Source organism: Meleagris gallopavo, chromosome 3 (genome assembly GCF_000146605.3).
Source record: "Meleagris gallopavo isolate NT-WF06-2002-E0010 breed Aviagen turkey brand Nicholas breeding stock chromosome 3, Turkey_5.1, whole genome shotgun sequence".
Taxonomy (NCBI): Eukaryota; Metazoa; Chordata; class Aves; order Galliformes; family Phasianidae; genus Meleagris; species Meleagris gallopavo.
Genome location: NC_015013.2, coordinates 37,565,198 through 37,580,397, shown reverse-complemented (window position 1 = coordinate 37,580,397; position 15,200 = coordinate 37,565,198). Strand labels below are relative to the sequence as shown.

Here is a 15,200-nt window from a genome sequence, read left to right as displayed (position 1 = left end):
AAAAATTGTGGCCCTCTAGGAACTTTTTACTTATTAAAAACAATTGCAGGGAAAGAGAACCACTGAAAACAGTCATCACTCACTGCTTTGACAGAGCTCTCCTCGTTTGGGAGCTGCATCATGTCCTTACACTGAAGGCGTTGTCATCTGCAAGAATAATGGAGCTTTTTTAACCCCCAGAAAAAGAAACAATTACTGCAGCACACACATTATCCACGCGCTTAAGCAGCCCTAAAGGCATTCCTTGGCAAACCAAACCAAACAGCAGCTGGAATTCAGCAGTAAGGTTGTGCCTTCAAAAGCGATGTGGGAGCTGCGTGACTGCGGTGGGACTGCCTGCGTCTGTCTGTCTATGGGTGCAGGGGCTCTGTGCAGGTGCACTGCTACCCAGCACCTGCTGTCACTGCAGGTCAGCCCAGGTTTGTGCTTTAGCAAAGGAGTGCTCTGATGTTCTGTGACCCCAATCCGCATTCCACGCACTGGAACAGGTTGCCCAAGGAGGCTGTGGATGCCCCATCCCTGGAGGCGTTCAAGGCTGGGCTGGATGTGGCTCTGGGCAGCCTGGTCTAGTGATTGGCAACCCTGCACATAATGGGGATTGAAACTAGATGATCTTTGAGGTCCTTTTCAATACAAGCCATTCTATGATTCTTTGAATCATATGTGTGCTTTAGCTGCATGTAAATATGATGGCTTCTTTAGGGAAACCAGGCTTTGGTAGAAGGCAGTACTTCAACTTGGCTGTGTCTGTATAATCTTTCTAAAGGATTATAAGTTATCTCAGGCTTGGATCAGTTCATGATTAATCCCGTGAGTAAAAGGACATCAGAGATTGGCATGAATACAATCCTGACTGACAGAAAATGCATACTACGAGTCTCTTATAGATCTGGGGTAGTAGGATATGCTGATATCACAGGATGCTGTCTGGGGCAGCTTGGTAGTGTTCATTTTGCTATGCAGAGCAGTAAGCTGTTCCAGAGGTCTGGAGTTGAAGAGTCAGATATTTTAATGACCATCATACTTGTCTTGTGACTTCCACATAGAAGTAGAAAGGCCTAAAGGCTTTGTGTTAAGCTGACTAAACAAGTTCCTGAATTGTAGCAACTCGTGCTGTTGAACATGCTTAGAGAACATGCAAATGTGGAGTTCTGCTTGTGGTCCAGGTGCATTGCTTTCAGAGGCTGGATTGTAAAGCTTACTTTTTTTGACTTGGAGCTGAGAAGGTCTTGGATTTTTATCACATGTGCTTCAGGGTGCATCAAAAAAAAAAAAAGAAAAAAAACTGCAAAAACAAGGAAGTGGTAGTGCTGGACTAGTTCCTGGCTCTGCTGGGGCTGGTTTCTGTTCCTGTGGCTTCACTCTCACCTCCTTTGGAAGATTGAGTGGCAGGCTAGGACTTTCTAAACTGTCTGCTTTCAGTGCTCAGAGGAGGTCAGATTAAAAAACAACAACAACAACAAAAAAACAACAACAAAAAAACCCCCAGTACTTAGTGAACTTAACTATGTTCAAGGCTCAAGTTGAACTCTTATAACAAAACACAACTTCAGAGAGCATGTTTCATTTGAGTAATGCTTTGCCTGTGTTTCTTTAGTTAAGTACATGAAGCATCTCTACAGACCAGCTTGCTCAGTTGTAATTCCCACAGTTTGTTTGGGGAGAGGCAGAGATGGTGGTGTTCAGGTTGAACATGCTTTGGTCACTTTGTGTATTCTTAAGAGGGAATGGCCTCAAGTTCTACATTTGTGTGGCATTAGCAGTTGAAAGTTGGAAGCCTTCTGTAGTGAAACCTCAGGAGGCTAAATTATTTTTGTCACATAATTTTTCAGCAACAACATTCTGGTCAGAAGATGGCTGCTCTTGACACCCTCTTTAAATACATTGATGAACACCAAGACCTTTATGTTAAGGTAAGTTTTCTTTCACATTTGTGCTGCAGTACAGGCTGCTATGGGATACTGAAAGTTAAAAGGTGGTCAGCTTCAAGCTTGAGTTACTCCAGCGTAATGTGTACAGTCATGAAGTCAGGTAACTGGAAGGAAAGGGGTCAGGCAAAGGGTATGACTGGTTTGAGCAACTCCCAGACAAGAAATATGTGGTGTTCAGTTCTCACTGATCTCACTGGAAGAAAGAGCAAAGGTGGTCTAATAGACACTAGTTGGTTCTGCTTGCTTTAAGAAAAGCAACCAGAGCAAAATGTGCACAAAATACCCCAGCCTTAAGTCTGCCTTCCTTATTTGCAGACTGTGCTAGGCTGGCAGTGGGGTATAACTGTAGGAAAGTGAGATTTTAGAGAGGTTTTGAGTGTGATACCAGTGATTATAGTATTCCATTATGTAGATAATGGAGCTGATTTGCCTCAAGCTTAAGCTTTACTGATATTTCAGTCAGTTTTAGTTTTAACAGTGCCTTCCATCCAATGCATAGTGAAGACTGTAGCTTTTGTCTTTCTGCAGCGGCTGGCTGAGTGGGTAGCAATCCAGAGTGTGTCAGCATGGCCAGAGAAGAGGGCTGAAATCAGGCGCATGATGGAAGTTGCTGCAAAGGATATTGAGCGACTTGGAGGCACAGCTCAACTTATGGATATTGGGACACAAAAGGTATGTGAGCGTCTGTCTTCTCAACAGGGTTCTTAAGCTGGTAAGATGTTTGCGTGCAGAAGTGTGCTAGTTTCTGTGATTCCAGTAAGAAAGGTGCTCATACACTTCAAAGAATCACTTATGTTATTTACTAGGGCTACAGTGACAGAGAATAGTGTAGATAATCCTATGTCCTTTTTGAGGCTGGGAATACAAACTGTGCAGCATCTAGCAGGTATCCCATTGGCATGTAGCATGCTGTTTAGACCCTATTTGTGAAGATGTTCCATTTTGCTTATTTAAACTATGTGAGAATTTCTGAAAACTACTTGATTGATTTCATTGTCAGACAAAAGGGATGAGAACTTGTGCTTTCTGATAAAGACAAGGACATGCAGGTGCTGTAATCACCTGTAGCAAGTGGGATCTGCCTACAAGCTGCAGTCTGCTGGCCAGGTTTATCTTGCAGCCAAGTGATATGCACAGTGCAATGTCTGCCTGAAGGCTGTGCTGTATATGCATCATATCACAGCACAGGGTTGGGTATACTTGGGCTTTTAAATGGGTTACTAATTCCTTGGTATACAAGTATCTTCTGGACCAGATCACTACAGGAGCCTTGTGAGTTGTGACCTAGAAAAGCAGTAGTCTCGTGAGACATGGGATAGTCTTTCTGCAGTCTTAAGCTTCATGTTAAGATCTTTATTATGGTTAGTCTTGGGATCCATATCAGTTAAGCATATCATTACATGTTGGGCTGTGTGTTAAATCTTTTTAAATACTGACTGAACATGAACAGAGCATCTGCAAAGAAAAATGTAATTCTTAACAAGACAGGTTTTGTCCCTTGGGCCCATAGACTGTAAAGATGATACTGATTGAAGTTTCAGGTCTTCTGAAAGTCTTCTAAATAGCTCTTTCAGAAGGGTATTACATTGCACTTGCCACATAGAGATGGATGCTTGAGAATGAATGTATTCAAAACTTTCAGCTATCTGGATTGCTTTTTTCACATGAGAAATATGTGTGGTGCTGAGAATCTCTTCATCCTAGAGAACAATCCAGTTGATCTGCTCCTTTGAAGTTCTCAGTCACTCTGTTTCACAGGATGAGTCCCATGCTGAAGTTGTTAGATGAGCACTGTGATAGTGGCATTCAAAATGGAGTTGTACTGCAGCATCTGTGAATTTCAGAAGATGGTTATTGTAATTGGTGCTGATGTCTGCAGAGTGAAATCTATGCCTACCAGAGGATCCTCTGAGCAGTTCTTGCATCTGGCAACTTGAATACACTTATTTGTAGCACTGCAGGTTCCAGCAAGACAGCGTGTGACTTCTTGCCTCATCTTGAGGGGAAGAAGGCTCTTGAGAATCTGTAGCTCTGCTGTTTTCTACAGCCTAAAATCCCACCATAAGTGCTTCAATTAATTCACTGAGACAAACTTGCTCTGTTCATCAGTGTTACTTTCTTGGGAGGTAAGAACTATTGCTGCTATAGCAATGAAGAACAATGTAAAGCAATTGGCCAAGTTGCCTGATCCAACTTAAGTTTACTACTATACAGCAACTTGTACAGTTACTGTAACTTCTTGCGGTATTGTTTTAATCTCTTAAAGCTGCTATTGGCCAGGGACCATGCAACCAGCTGATAAAAATCTGAACTTGGAACCCAGAAGTGGTATCTGATGCTGCTTTTGAAATGCTGAACAGTTTCTAGGCATGTGTTCACCAATACTGGACATAAGTGCTGACTGAGAATAGCATGTGGTAATTGCTTATGGGTTACTCCAAAGAACTAGGCTAAATTCAACTTTATCAGCACTGCCCTGCTATTCACTTCAGTGTGTAGGCTAGTATGGAGTAATAGAGCTGTTAAAGACCTTATGTGAATATAGGCATGTTTTACTTGGTGATTTCACTGTCAGGAAATCACTGTCTCGAGATCTATATTGTGGACAGGATGAAAGTGCAATAACAAGCAGTGCAGAATACTCTGAATGGAGTTCAGTACTGATGCTGAGGTAAGCATTAGATATGGCAATCTGGCATGCAGATAGATAGCTTGCTCTGCTAAAATCTAATGTAGGAGTGTTTAACATTTCTGAGCTTGGAAACACTTTGACTCTTTTGGACTTGTAAGGAATTATTTCTGGCGTGATTCTGTGTTGCTTTCACAGACACATTCTGCTTCTTGCAGTCAGTTTAAGTAGCTTAGTTTTGTTTCTCTGTCTATAGAGGTTATGAGCTTAGAGGTGTAATGTTAAAGTAATTCATTCATGTGATGTAATTGTGCCACTGATGTTCTATATTTGTGTTTAAAAAAAACTCCTGCTGCCTTTTTTAGCTGCCTGATGGATCAGAGATCCCTCTACCTCCAATTATTCTGGGAAAGCTTGGCTCAGATCCACACAAAAAGACTGTGTGTGTGTATGGCCACCTAGATGTTCAGCCAGCAGCACTGGAGGATGGCTGGGACAGTGAGCCCTTCACTCTGGTAGAAAGAGATGGTAAGAGCACTGACTTCAGAAGTGGAGCATTTATTTAGCTACTATTCCTTAATTGTTCTACAACTATACCCTTAATAGGAAGGGAGAAAACTTAATGTAACTGGAAAGATGCAGGAGAAAGTAGTTGACAATAGAGATAAAAGAATAAAAAAACTAAGAGCAGCTGAAATTTTGTAAGTTGTAACTACGTGCTCTCCTCTCTGTAACTACAATGAAGTTATAAGTGGTGTCCTCAATAGTAAAAACAAAACAAACAAAAACAAAAACCACTTGTCAGAAACCTTCCATGTGCTAGTTTTGTACCTTTCAGAACTTGCAGCCTGTGAGGTCATGCCAGACTGAGATTTTGAACCACTACAGGGGGCAGGATCTCAACACCACTTCCTTACTCCTGGAGAGAGGAGTGATACAGCAACCTGCATTGTTTGCTTTCTTTGTGTACTGTGCTGCAGTGAGTACACAAGCTTTCTGAGTGAGCCACTACCCAGAGAAGTGTTCATCTCCAGTAATGGGGATGAAGAAATCATGCAGTAAGTTGTTTGAACAACATGCTTCCTGTAGCCAAGAGGAAAGTACAACTTAAAAAAAAAGGAAGTTCTTGCTGCCAGCAGCCCCTTTTGTGTTTCATTTGCACAGTGTTAAAAGTCAAAGTTCCTTCTATTCTTATGACATTAACCATTCTTGTATTGCATAAGCATTAATCATTGCCAAGAAGAAGCTTTTGTGATAACTGGTATTTCTAGCAGGGCACTAGGTCATAGGTAACAGAATCCAAATTAATAGATCAGATTATTATCCAATAGTAAAAGCTAGACTTGCCTCAGGCAGTGGCTTATCTCTGCAGCCTGGCAGTGTAGCTGGTGTATTCACCAATGGCTCCTTACCTTGCAGCCTCTGGTATGGTTGGGTGCTGTGGTTATACAGCTTAGGGTTGTAACCAGGAGTTGCAACATATCTGCCTCTGATCCCACCTGCCACTTCCTGGGACTTTCTATTGCCTGTAAAACTTCTCTGACTAGTTTCTGGTATTCAGAAAACTGGTCGCTATTGAAGTCTTATTCTTCAAATAAAGAATTATTGGAGCAATGCTGGTTAAGTTTCTATTAAAAGGAGATGGATCATTTCTATACCTTTACTGATGTAATTATAGAAAAGTGGTATTAACGGAAAGGATATGGGAATGAATTAGCCCAAGGTAGTTGCATCTCTTCCACGTTTTTTGTTCTACCCAGGGAGCAGCTCATGGAAGAGGTGGGGTAGCTCTGAAAGTGGGTTAACTACTGCAGTGCCTACCCCACTGCATGAGTGTATGAATTAGGATAATAAAACTGCTGATTCAGAAGAATCTCGTAGGAAAGTTAGTGTAATTAGTGCTAAAAAGCTTGTAGAAGAAAATAACCTTCTGGATAAGTAAGAGATGACAAACTTGGTTCTAATTTTTCTCTGTTCTGTTAATTTGCCTGATTTCTGCAGGAAAGCTGTATGGGAGAGGATCAACAGATGACAAAGGTCCAGTGCTTGCCTGGCTGAATGCCTTGGAGGCTTATCAAAAAACTAATCAGGTGTGTGCCCAATACGTGTTTTTTTTTTTGCATACAGCTGAGTCTAGCAATAAATGTTATCCAAGCCACAAGCCCTTCTGAGGCCTGCTTATTCAGCTGATTGAAGGAATGGTGCAACAGTCCTGTAAATTTCCTAACTTCCTGGTAGAACTGAATTGATTTGCTGACCGGCTGGTTTTGTAGATGGCTTGGATTGCACTTAAAACATTTTTGCTTTAAAGAAATTTGTAGGGAGGAAAACATATATGCAGTCATCTGGAGTAGGAGTAATAATTGACTTACATGAAAACATGTCAAATTAGCCTGGCCTTCAGCAAAGCTTAATGTCTCGCTGCCACTGAATTCTAAGAAAAGATTAACATGATATCACAAACTTGGGAGCATTCCTGTTTCTGTGAAAGAAAAAGTACAATCAGAAATAAGTAGTTATTTTGAGCTATCTTGTAAGACTTATTACTGGGCAAAGAACTAGCAATTCTCTAGTGCTTCTAGAATATGGTAGGCTGGTCAGACAAGGTAGCTCTGACTCCTACTGTAGCAGGCAACTTTTTTGCTTAACTAATTTTTCTAGTCCTGTACTATACCTATGGCAGCTGTTCTGTTGCTTTTCCACAGTTAAGAGGATTAGGAACCAGTTGGTCTAGTGCTTAGTTAAAACTTTTTTTGAAGAGTTTGGATTGCATCAAATGAAAGGTAGTGTAAGTACCTTTGATTTAAGTGCATCTGGACTTTGAAAGACAGACTTTAGATATAATTAATGTATTCAGCCACTGTAGAACTAAGATACCTTTGTTTTGTTTAGTTATGTGACAGATCAAAATTACTGGTCACTGAAGGAATTGAATGTTTTCATATACTTAATCTGTTCTTGTTCATTTTCAAAGGAATTTCCAGTAAATATTAAGTTCTGCCTAGAGGGTATGGAGGAATCAGGATCAGAAGGCCTTGATGAACTGATTTTTGCTCAGCGTAATGCTTTCTTCAAAGATGTGGATTATATTTGCATTTCTGACAACTATTGGCTAGGCAAGAATAAACCTTGTATCACCTATGGCTTGAGGGGTATTTGCTACTACTTCATAGAGGTAAGTTCTGAATACATGGCCAAGCTAGTATTATCAAACTAAATTTTCTTTTAGAAAATCCAGGTTTTTCAAGCCAATAGTTTTTCTTTAGAAATGATAGGACTGACTAGGTAGATAGAACAGGTTCTACCATAATCATCTGAACTTCCTTTTAGTATCCTATATGATATTTGGGTAGAAGGGTTAGCTTTCAGTTATCCAGGAGCTTCACTGGAAGGTTATCTCATGGCACGTATCTTCATCCAGATACTTCTGTGAGTAAAGGAGAAGTCACCTCTGGAGTCTGCAGGATTGGGACAGTCAGTAGTAGGAGCTTGCACTTGACAAAGCAGTAGGAAGCATATCTCCTCAAATGCACTACAGCTGAATGGTCAGCTTTCAAAAACAGATGCATTCTCAAAATACATGCAACAAAAATCTAGGATAGAAATCTAAGCAATTTTCATTGTCTTCATGCTAAAATTAATCTGAATCTCGTAATTCATCTCTAACCAGGTAGAATGCAGTGACAAAGACCTTCACTCTGGAGTTTATGGTGGTTCAATACATGAGGCCATGACGGATCTCATTGCTTTAATGGGTAAGAACAAGCAAAGTTCAGTGAATGCATCTAAAGTGGGAGGAAGCCCCTTTAAAGCAGTGGGACATTTCTAAGTACTGCTTACACTTCATTTGTTACGGAAAGTCCATGAAGCTGTGCTTACCAGGATAAGTGTAAAATAGAGTGATACCCTAGATACAGAAACAGTGAGGAAGGTCTAGCCAAGCTTCTCCTAAAACCTTGTACATTTCTGTGCTAGTTTAATCAGCTCTTCCCTGCAAACCACTTCTGTGGATGCCACATTGAGCTTCTTGAGCAGTCCTTCAAACAGCCAGCTAAACACATAGCAGTAGATTTATATCTAGGTGCAAGAAAGTACAGGTTTTTAGATAGCTGCGAAATCAATCAGTGCCCTTTTTGTTTTGTGGAAAAGACCCTGGGAGGTGGAGGGTAGTTTCATTACATTTACAAAGGTTTTCAGAAGACACTCTGCTACTTCCCACAGAAAGTGTTCCCCATAATGGCATCTTCTGGTTAAATCCTGATCTGAAGTCCTTTCTGTTTACAGGTTCTCTCATAGACAAGAAAGGGAAAATCCTCATTCCAGGCATTAATGAAGCAGTGGCATCTGTTACTGGTGAGGAGCTGGCCATTTATGAGAAGATTGATTTTGACCTAGAAGAATATGCAAAAGATGTAGGAGCAACAAAACTATTGCATGATACAAAGGTATACTGTACTCCTGTCTGTCCTGGTTAGCTCTGTAAGTTCAGACATACTGTACAGTTAATTGTATACTTAATACTAGCAGTTCCTCTGCAAAGCATGCACTTGGAAATTTTGTCTAGGTTATCCTGTATTTAAAGCAAGCAGTCTAGGCAATATTAAAGCTGCTCCTTAGTTGTTCCTTACTCACGTGTAAATAGCATTTCAAACTTGCATGGAACTTTCCTTATCTAATGCTGTTCTCTTAAAGCTAGATAAGAACAGTTAGCACAGGAGAAATATTTCTTCAAGTCAGGTACTGTGTCTGCACAAAGCATCTGACTTAATGAATCTTTGCAGAAAGTTCAGTGGGTTATCTGAAACTTAGTTTCTTATGTAGTTGAATCTTCTCATAAGGTAAGAAAACAGTTTAACTTGATCTTAAGGTTGAATGCAGAACATCTTCCTAGCCTTAGCAAGCAAGGAGCTTTCTCTAGGCTACTCAAATCTTTGGCCAGGCTCAAGTTCAGTATATGCATGTCTTTTGTTTCTCGAATCTTCATCCCCTGAGCTCTCTAAATGAGTGCCAGAAAATACTCGCAAGGTACAAGTAGTATATACTAATTTTAAAAATCTAAGCCATAGATGTAAATCTATCATAACATGCTGAAAGAAGTGTTGTACAAGACAAGTTTACATATGCAGGTCTGTCTCTTCTCCTGGTAGTATCAGGAGAAGACTTCAGACTGAACTGAAGTAGCTATAAGTAACAATTTTATATGCTCAGTGTTGTTTCTACATGCAGGAGTTTATACCAACTGAGAACACATAGACTTTATTGTTTAGTCTTTCTCTATAAAGTATTGGATGAAATATTACTTGTATATAAGGAGTTGGCATGGTGCCCTTCACTTAATGTGCTAAAACTGTTCTGTCTTAGCTAGACTGAAATCCTGGCGTAATTCATGGAGAGAATTCAAAGTTAACGTGTGCATGGAATGTTTTGAGGCTAAAGGGAGATGAGAAGGCTTGTAATCTCCAGGTGAGAAACAGCATGCTTGAAAGTTTTGAGCAGTGATAGTTCTGCTCAAGAGTAGAGGCAGGTTGTACCTGGCACAAAACAAATTTGGCATTAAAGCCCACGGAATTAAGTCTCCCTAATCTCTACAGTGTAGTTCAGCTTTGAGTTACTGCAGTTGTCTGCCCAGGACATAGATGTGTTGAATTCACAGTATCCAGTGTACTGAACTGAGTCCAAGGCAACAGGGAGGAAATGTGTATCTGAAATGACCTTGTGATGGTAGGTAGTAGTGTTCATGTCAGTGACTTGGAGTTCAGTCAGCTTGGTACAGCTGGTACTGTCAACAGCTAAAGGAGGAGCATGCTGTATGCCTCAGTCTGCAGCAATGAGGCTTTCACTAAATTTGTGATCTTTGTTAGTGTGTGACTCAGTATTGAAGACGTGCCTGACTTAAGGCTGTGGGGAGCAGAACTTCCAGTGTGCTTCTTATGGTGCTTGAACATCTTTATAAATGTATTTGTATTGTTTTCAGAAGCAGAATGGGCATGTCCTGTAAGTTCTGCAGAACTAGGAAAAAGCCAAACTAGAGTTACTGAAAAATCTCTTTAGTTGCTGAAAGCCAGCTATTGTATTTAAATGTGTGCTTAATAGAATTCTTGGTTTCTGTTTGCAATTGAGTGGTCTTGGTTGAGGTGCATTTGTCCATATGAGAGAGCAAAGCACTGTTCTTTGTAAGTCTTTAATAGATCTCCCCCAAGTCAATCTCATCATCTGTCAAACTTGATGTAACCTTACATTTATTCCTTTGCTTCTCCAGAGAGATATCCTTATGCATAGATGGAGATATCCTTCCTTGTCTCTCCATGGAATTGAAGGAGCCTTCTCAGCCTCTGGAGCCAAGACTGTGATTCCTAGGAAAGTGATTGGCAAGTTCTCAATCAGACTTGTGCCAAACATGACTCCTGAAGAGGTCACCAAGCATGTATGTTGAGATGGATTAATGATCTCTAAAAGCCTCTCAGTTTCTCTTTTCTGTATCTGGGAGGAAGAGTGTTTTTGGCTTCAGAAGCAGTTCTGTTTACTTTGCTACAGTCTTTCCTGTCTGCAAATACCTGAGCTGAGGGAGTGAGTGTAGTTACACCTGAACTGTTGTGGCCTTGGTGTTCGCTTTCTCTCAGCTAACTTGAAGATGCAGCTGAGAACTGAATGCTGATTTAACTGTGGGGCACTTAAGCTACCACAAGAGTCTATTCAAAAGTGTAAGAATTCAGCATAGTGAATTCTGTTTTACAGTAATGCTTTTACTTGCCTGACAGAGATACTCTGATTGCAAAGTTGCATAGTAATATGAGATAATAGTGATATGAAAGCTATTGCTGCATGCAGTTGTGACCTGTGAGTCTCTAGGATGCTTTTAGTATACTGTCTTCACTAGTGTTCATACATGTAGCAGTAAATAAGCTACTTGATTTTCTCCTATAGGTTAAAGATTACCTGAGCAAACAGTTTGCAGAACTGCAGAGCCCTAACAAATTCAAGGTATACTTAGGCCATGGTGGAAAACCCTGGGTGTCAGACTTCGACCATCCACACTACATGGCTGGCAGAAGGGCCATGAAAACAGGTCAGTGGGTTTTCCAATTTGTATTGGGAAGTATTCTTGTTCCAGCTCCTCAAGAAATACTGTAGAGGTCATGTTGTGGGAAATTTGTGGTGTCTTACTTGGGTGATACATTTGACTCACTGAGTAAGAAAGCATCTCTCGTGCCATCCTTAATTTTGAAGTTCAGGATGGAGGAAAAGTTACTATCAAGCTCATTCCAATACACGGAACAAGTCTGTTAGCATGGTGTAGCTCTTAAATAAGGATGCAAATGTCAGTAGTTCAGATAATTTACATTATCAAAGCCCTCAAAGCTTGTGCATTCTGGCATCCTTAGCTGTAGGTAGGATAACATGGGCAAATCTGATTTCTGGTGGAGTTCAGCAGGCTTTCAGATGGTATAAACCATCTGAAATTGACAGTACTCCAGCACTACCAGCACTATATCTGGGGTGGAACTCCACAGTTCTGTTACTTCTGCAGTCTATCAGAGAAGCTTTAGGAAAGGTACAGAAGTACTTGCTTGATTAAGCACCACTTGATTGCTTAAGCAGCAAGGATCTGTTAGAAAAACAAATACAGTTTCAATCTGACTAGAGTATCACTTTGTTTTAGTTTTTGGAGTTGAACCAGACCTGACAAGGGAGGGAGGAAGCATTCCTGTTACCCTCACTTTCCAAGAAGCAACAGGCAAGAATGTCATGCTGCTTCCTGTTGGAGCTGCGGACGATGGTGCCCACTCTCAAAATGAGAAACTGAATAGGTAAGAACATCTACCCCTGTGCCAGACTGAGTTGTGGTGTGGGTCTTTTTGTGTATTATGAAAAGAACTAAGGCAAATCAAGCACTTTAAGTGCTGGGAAGATACCCTTAGTGGAGGATGGCTGAGTGGGTGGTTGTGCTAACTGGTCTGTAGCTGAATAGTCCTTACTGCTTCTGGTTGTGCATGCTTGCAACAAGTAACTTCTCATAGTTCAGCCTCAAAGCTGGGCTGCTCTGTCTTACCTCATGGGTGACATTTCTGTCTTGCCAAGGGAAATGCAAGCAGGTTGGGAATAGTCCGTTTCCTGCCACAGTTTTGCCTGTGGTATCTGTTGCTGACAGAGGGCTAATGCTGCAGCATGCACAACTGCTAGGAAAGCAGCTCAAACTACAGTAGTGCTAATGGAAGCTGTCTTCACAGGTACAACTACATTCAGGGAGTGAAGATGCTTGGTGCATACCTCTATGAAGTTTCACAGCTGAAGAACTAAGACACCTTACCTTCTGGCTTGTGATTCAGAAGTCTGACTTTTCTTAGGAAACAGCATCTATTAATTCTTATGTGGCTCCCCTTTTCCACCAACACTCCACTACTTTGGAGAAGAGGGAAGCATGCAATTCTACTTAAGAAACAAACATTGTAAACCAAAAATCTTCAAATGCTTCAAATGACAGACTATTTCCTATCTGTCCAGTAGTCCTGAAAGGTATCTTTCTTCTCTGTATCACTTCAATGTCTTGCTATACTCATCTACTTTTCCTGTAATGCAGCAGGAACTGGGTGCTCTCAACTGTTTCAGCAGCCACATTAGCTGCAGAACTGTTGGCCAGGTTTAAGGTACTTTTTCCAAGACTTTGAAGATATATGTTCTGGAAGTAGTCACAGTGACAGATTAGGGGCTATACTGGAGTGTGCTCAATCTGTAGCATGGCATCTGTCTTCCTAAAGGATCTGGAAGAATAGTTTGTCTTACGGTTTATACCTGCCTGCAGGTTTCAATTCACTGTGATAATGACTACTGGTCATCTTTGTAAAGCTGCCTTTGTACTCCCTAAAAGGACAATAAATAATAATGCTCTAGTATTTGGCTCTGTTTCTAAGGATAAAGTTATGACTTGGGAGGAATGTTTCTATGACTATTGAGGCAGATGGATACAGGCTGTACTTGCTGGGAGACAATTTTTATTGCTGAGTACTTTTAAGTTCTATAGTTCTATAGCAGCTTCCTGATGTGAAGCTCATGTTGCAGAATCTTACTCATAAGAGAAAACAGGATGTTCCTTTTTGGCTCTATGAGCCAGGACACTGCACTCACACAAGTGATAGTGAAAGCAAGTGGGTGGAATCTTTAAGTAGATTTGGGAGAGAAGCATCACTCATTACAACTACTAACAACAAGCTTCAAAGTATCTTTTGGAAACGCTCAGCTCCAACACTTTCTGTAGTTAGGTTTAAAAAAAGCTCTTAATATTTGCTAATCTGAATTGGATTTGACTCACTGTTTCTGACCTAGACAAGCATTAGTAGGCTAAGCTAGGCAAATATTTTAAGTAATCAAAATTTGCTCTGGGAAATGCCTGAGAGCATGGTGCATTCCTACAAGTCCTGTATAGTGATGAGTAAAATAGCATCTGCTGCTTCTGTAGGGAACTATAAGCAATAATGTCCTATCTGTCTGGTTTTTATTGTTTGATCTGGAGTCTTTACTGTGAATGATTATTGGGGCAGGAAGGAGGCTTCTGTTCTCACTATACATCTTCTAGAGCTTCTCTGCCTGCTTTTTTTTTGTTTTTAAATGGAAGTTGAGATCCAGTATCATTGAACATTGCACTTGTACTTGCAGCTGGGGTACAGGCTGAGACCTGCATCATATGGCCATTTTGGTACTTGCAAGTACCGAGCTTCTCTAGTAACATCAGGTTATCACCTCCCAGTGATGCTGAAACTAATGTGGTATAACAATCAAATGGCACATGTAAGTATTCAGGGGTCATCTGTATGTGGAGGCCAACTTGTTATATAGGATATCATGTCCAAGCAGTCAGTGTGTTTAAAGCAACTTCCCTAGTTACTGAGTTTATGACTCATACTACTTTAAATGGAGTGACTGTCTGAAAAGACAATTCCATGGTGAGTTTATATTGCTTTTCTACCTATTAATTTGAGAAGTATAAAGACTTCTAAAATCCACTTCACAGACTGAGGATAATGAGTTTCTCACAGTGTGTAAAGGAACTTACTTAAATGATCAGAAAACTGATAATGTTATGAACTATGTTCAGAAAGCATGTTTATAGTTGTCATTTCTAACTGTTGTATTGAGAATCAGTCAATTGACTCAAGTTCTGCACTAAAGATTCTGCATAAGGTCCTACACTTCCTGAATAATCATGGTATGGCAGAGTAGTGAAAACTGTCCAAAACAGCACTAAGTATGTTAAGGAATTTCTGGAAGAGGCTTGGAAACAGATTCTTTGGACAGACTGCAGGAATATTCCAGTATGGGATGAGTGTCAGACCCTGTGGGGAAAAAAAAAAAATAGGATTTTGTCCTGAGCAAAATGAGTACTGAAGTGTAACTTGCTAAAGTAATATGGCCTTTATAAAACTAAACAGACTTTAGTATGGGAACTGCTGAATCATGGCCTGAACCTCTGATTGACCACCTGAGGTGAGCAGTGAGTCAGCCATGGGAGCACAGGTGAAGACAATTCACCTGTGCTGCAGGAAGGGGTGGAATCTGGCTCCACCTCTCCTAGACCCCATTTAAGAGGTGACTGCCAGTGGGGAAGGATCTCTTTTGGAGATCACTCCTCTTGGACTCTTCTCAGC

At 40.7% G+C, this 15,200-nt stretch overlaps 1 protein-coding gene across 1 annotated transcript; it reads left to right on the top strand.

The window, feature by feature from the left end:
* Positions 1–1,770: 1,770 nt before the first annotated feature.
* Positions 1,771–13,449, top strand: CNDP2 (carnosine dipeptidase 2). Its single transcript, XM_010708695.3, has 11 exons — positions 1,771–1,913; positions 2,460–2,603; positions 4,926–5,088; positions 6,562–6,650; positions 7,535–7,735; positions 8,231–8,315; positions 8,845–9,005; positions 10,820–10,984; positions 11,485–11,626; positions 12,221–12,368; positions 12,789–13,449. The coding sequence occupies exons 1-11, from the start codon at positions 1,854–1,856 to the stop codon at positions 12,856–12,858; spliced, it is 1,428 nt and encodes a 475-aa protein (XP_010706997.1). The 5' UTR covers positions 1,771–1,853; the 3' UTR covers positions 12,859–13,449.
* The last annotated feature ends 1,751 nt before the right edge of the window (positions 13,450–15,200 follow it).

Excerpts from the sequence above, each read along its gene's own strand:
- CNDP2 (XM_010708695.3), top strand. The coding sequence starts at position 1,854 with ATGGCTGCTCTTGACACCCTCTTTAAATACATTGATGAACACCAAGAC. Across the intron at positions 6,651-7,534 it reads CTTATCAAAAAACTAATCAG|GAATTTCCAGTAAATATTAA; the intron begins GTGTGTGCCCAA and ends TCATTTTCAAAG. Across the intron at positions 11,627-12,220 it reads CAGAAGGGCCATGAAAACAG|TTTTTGGAGTTGAACCAGAC; the intron begins GTCAGTGGGTTT and ends ACTTTGTTTTAG.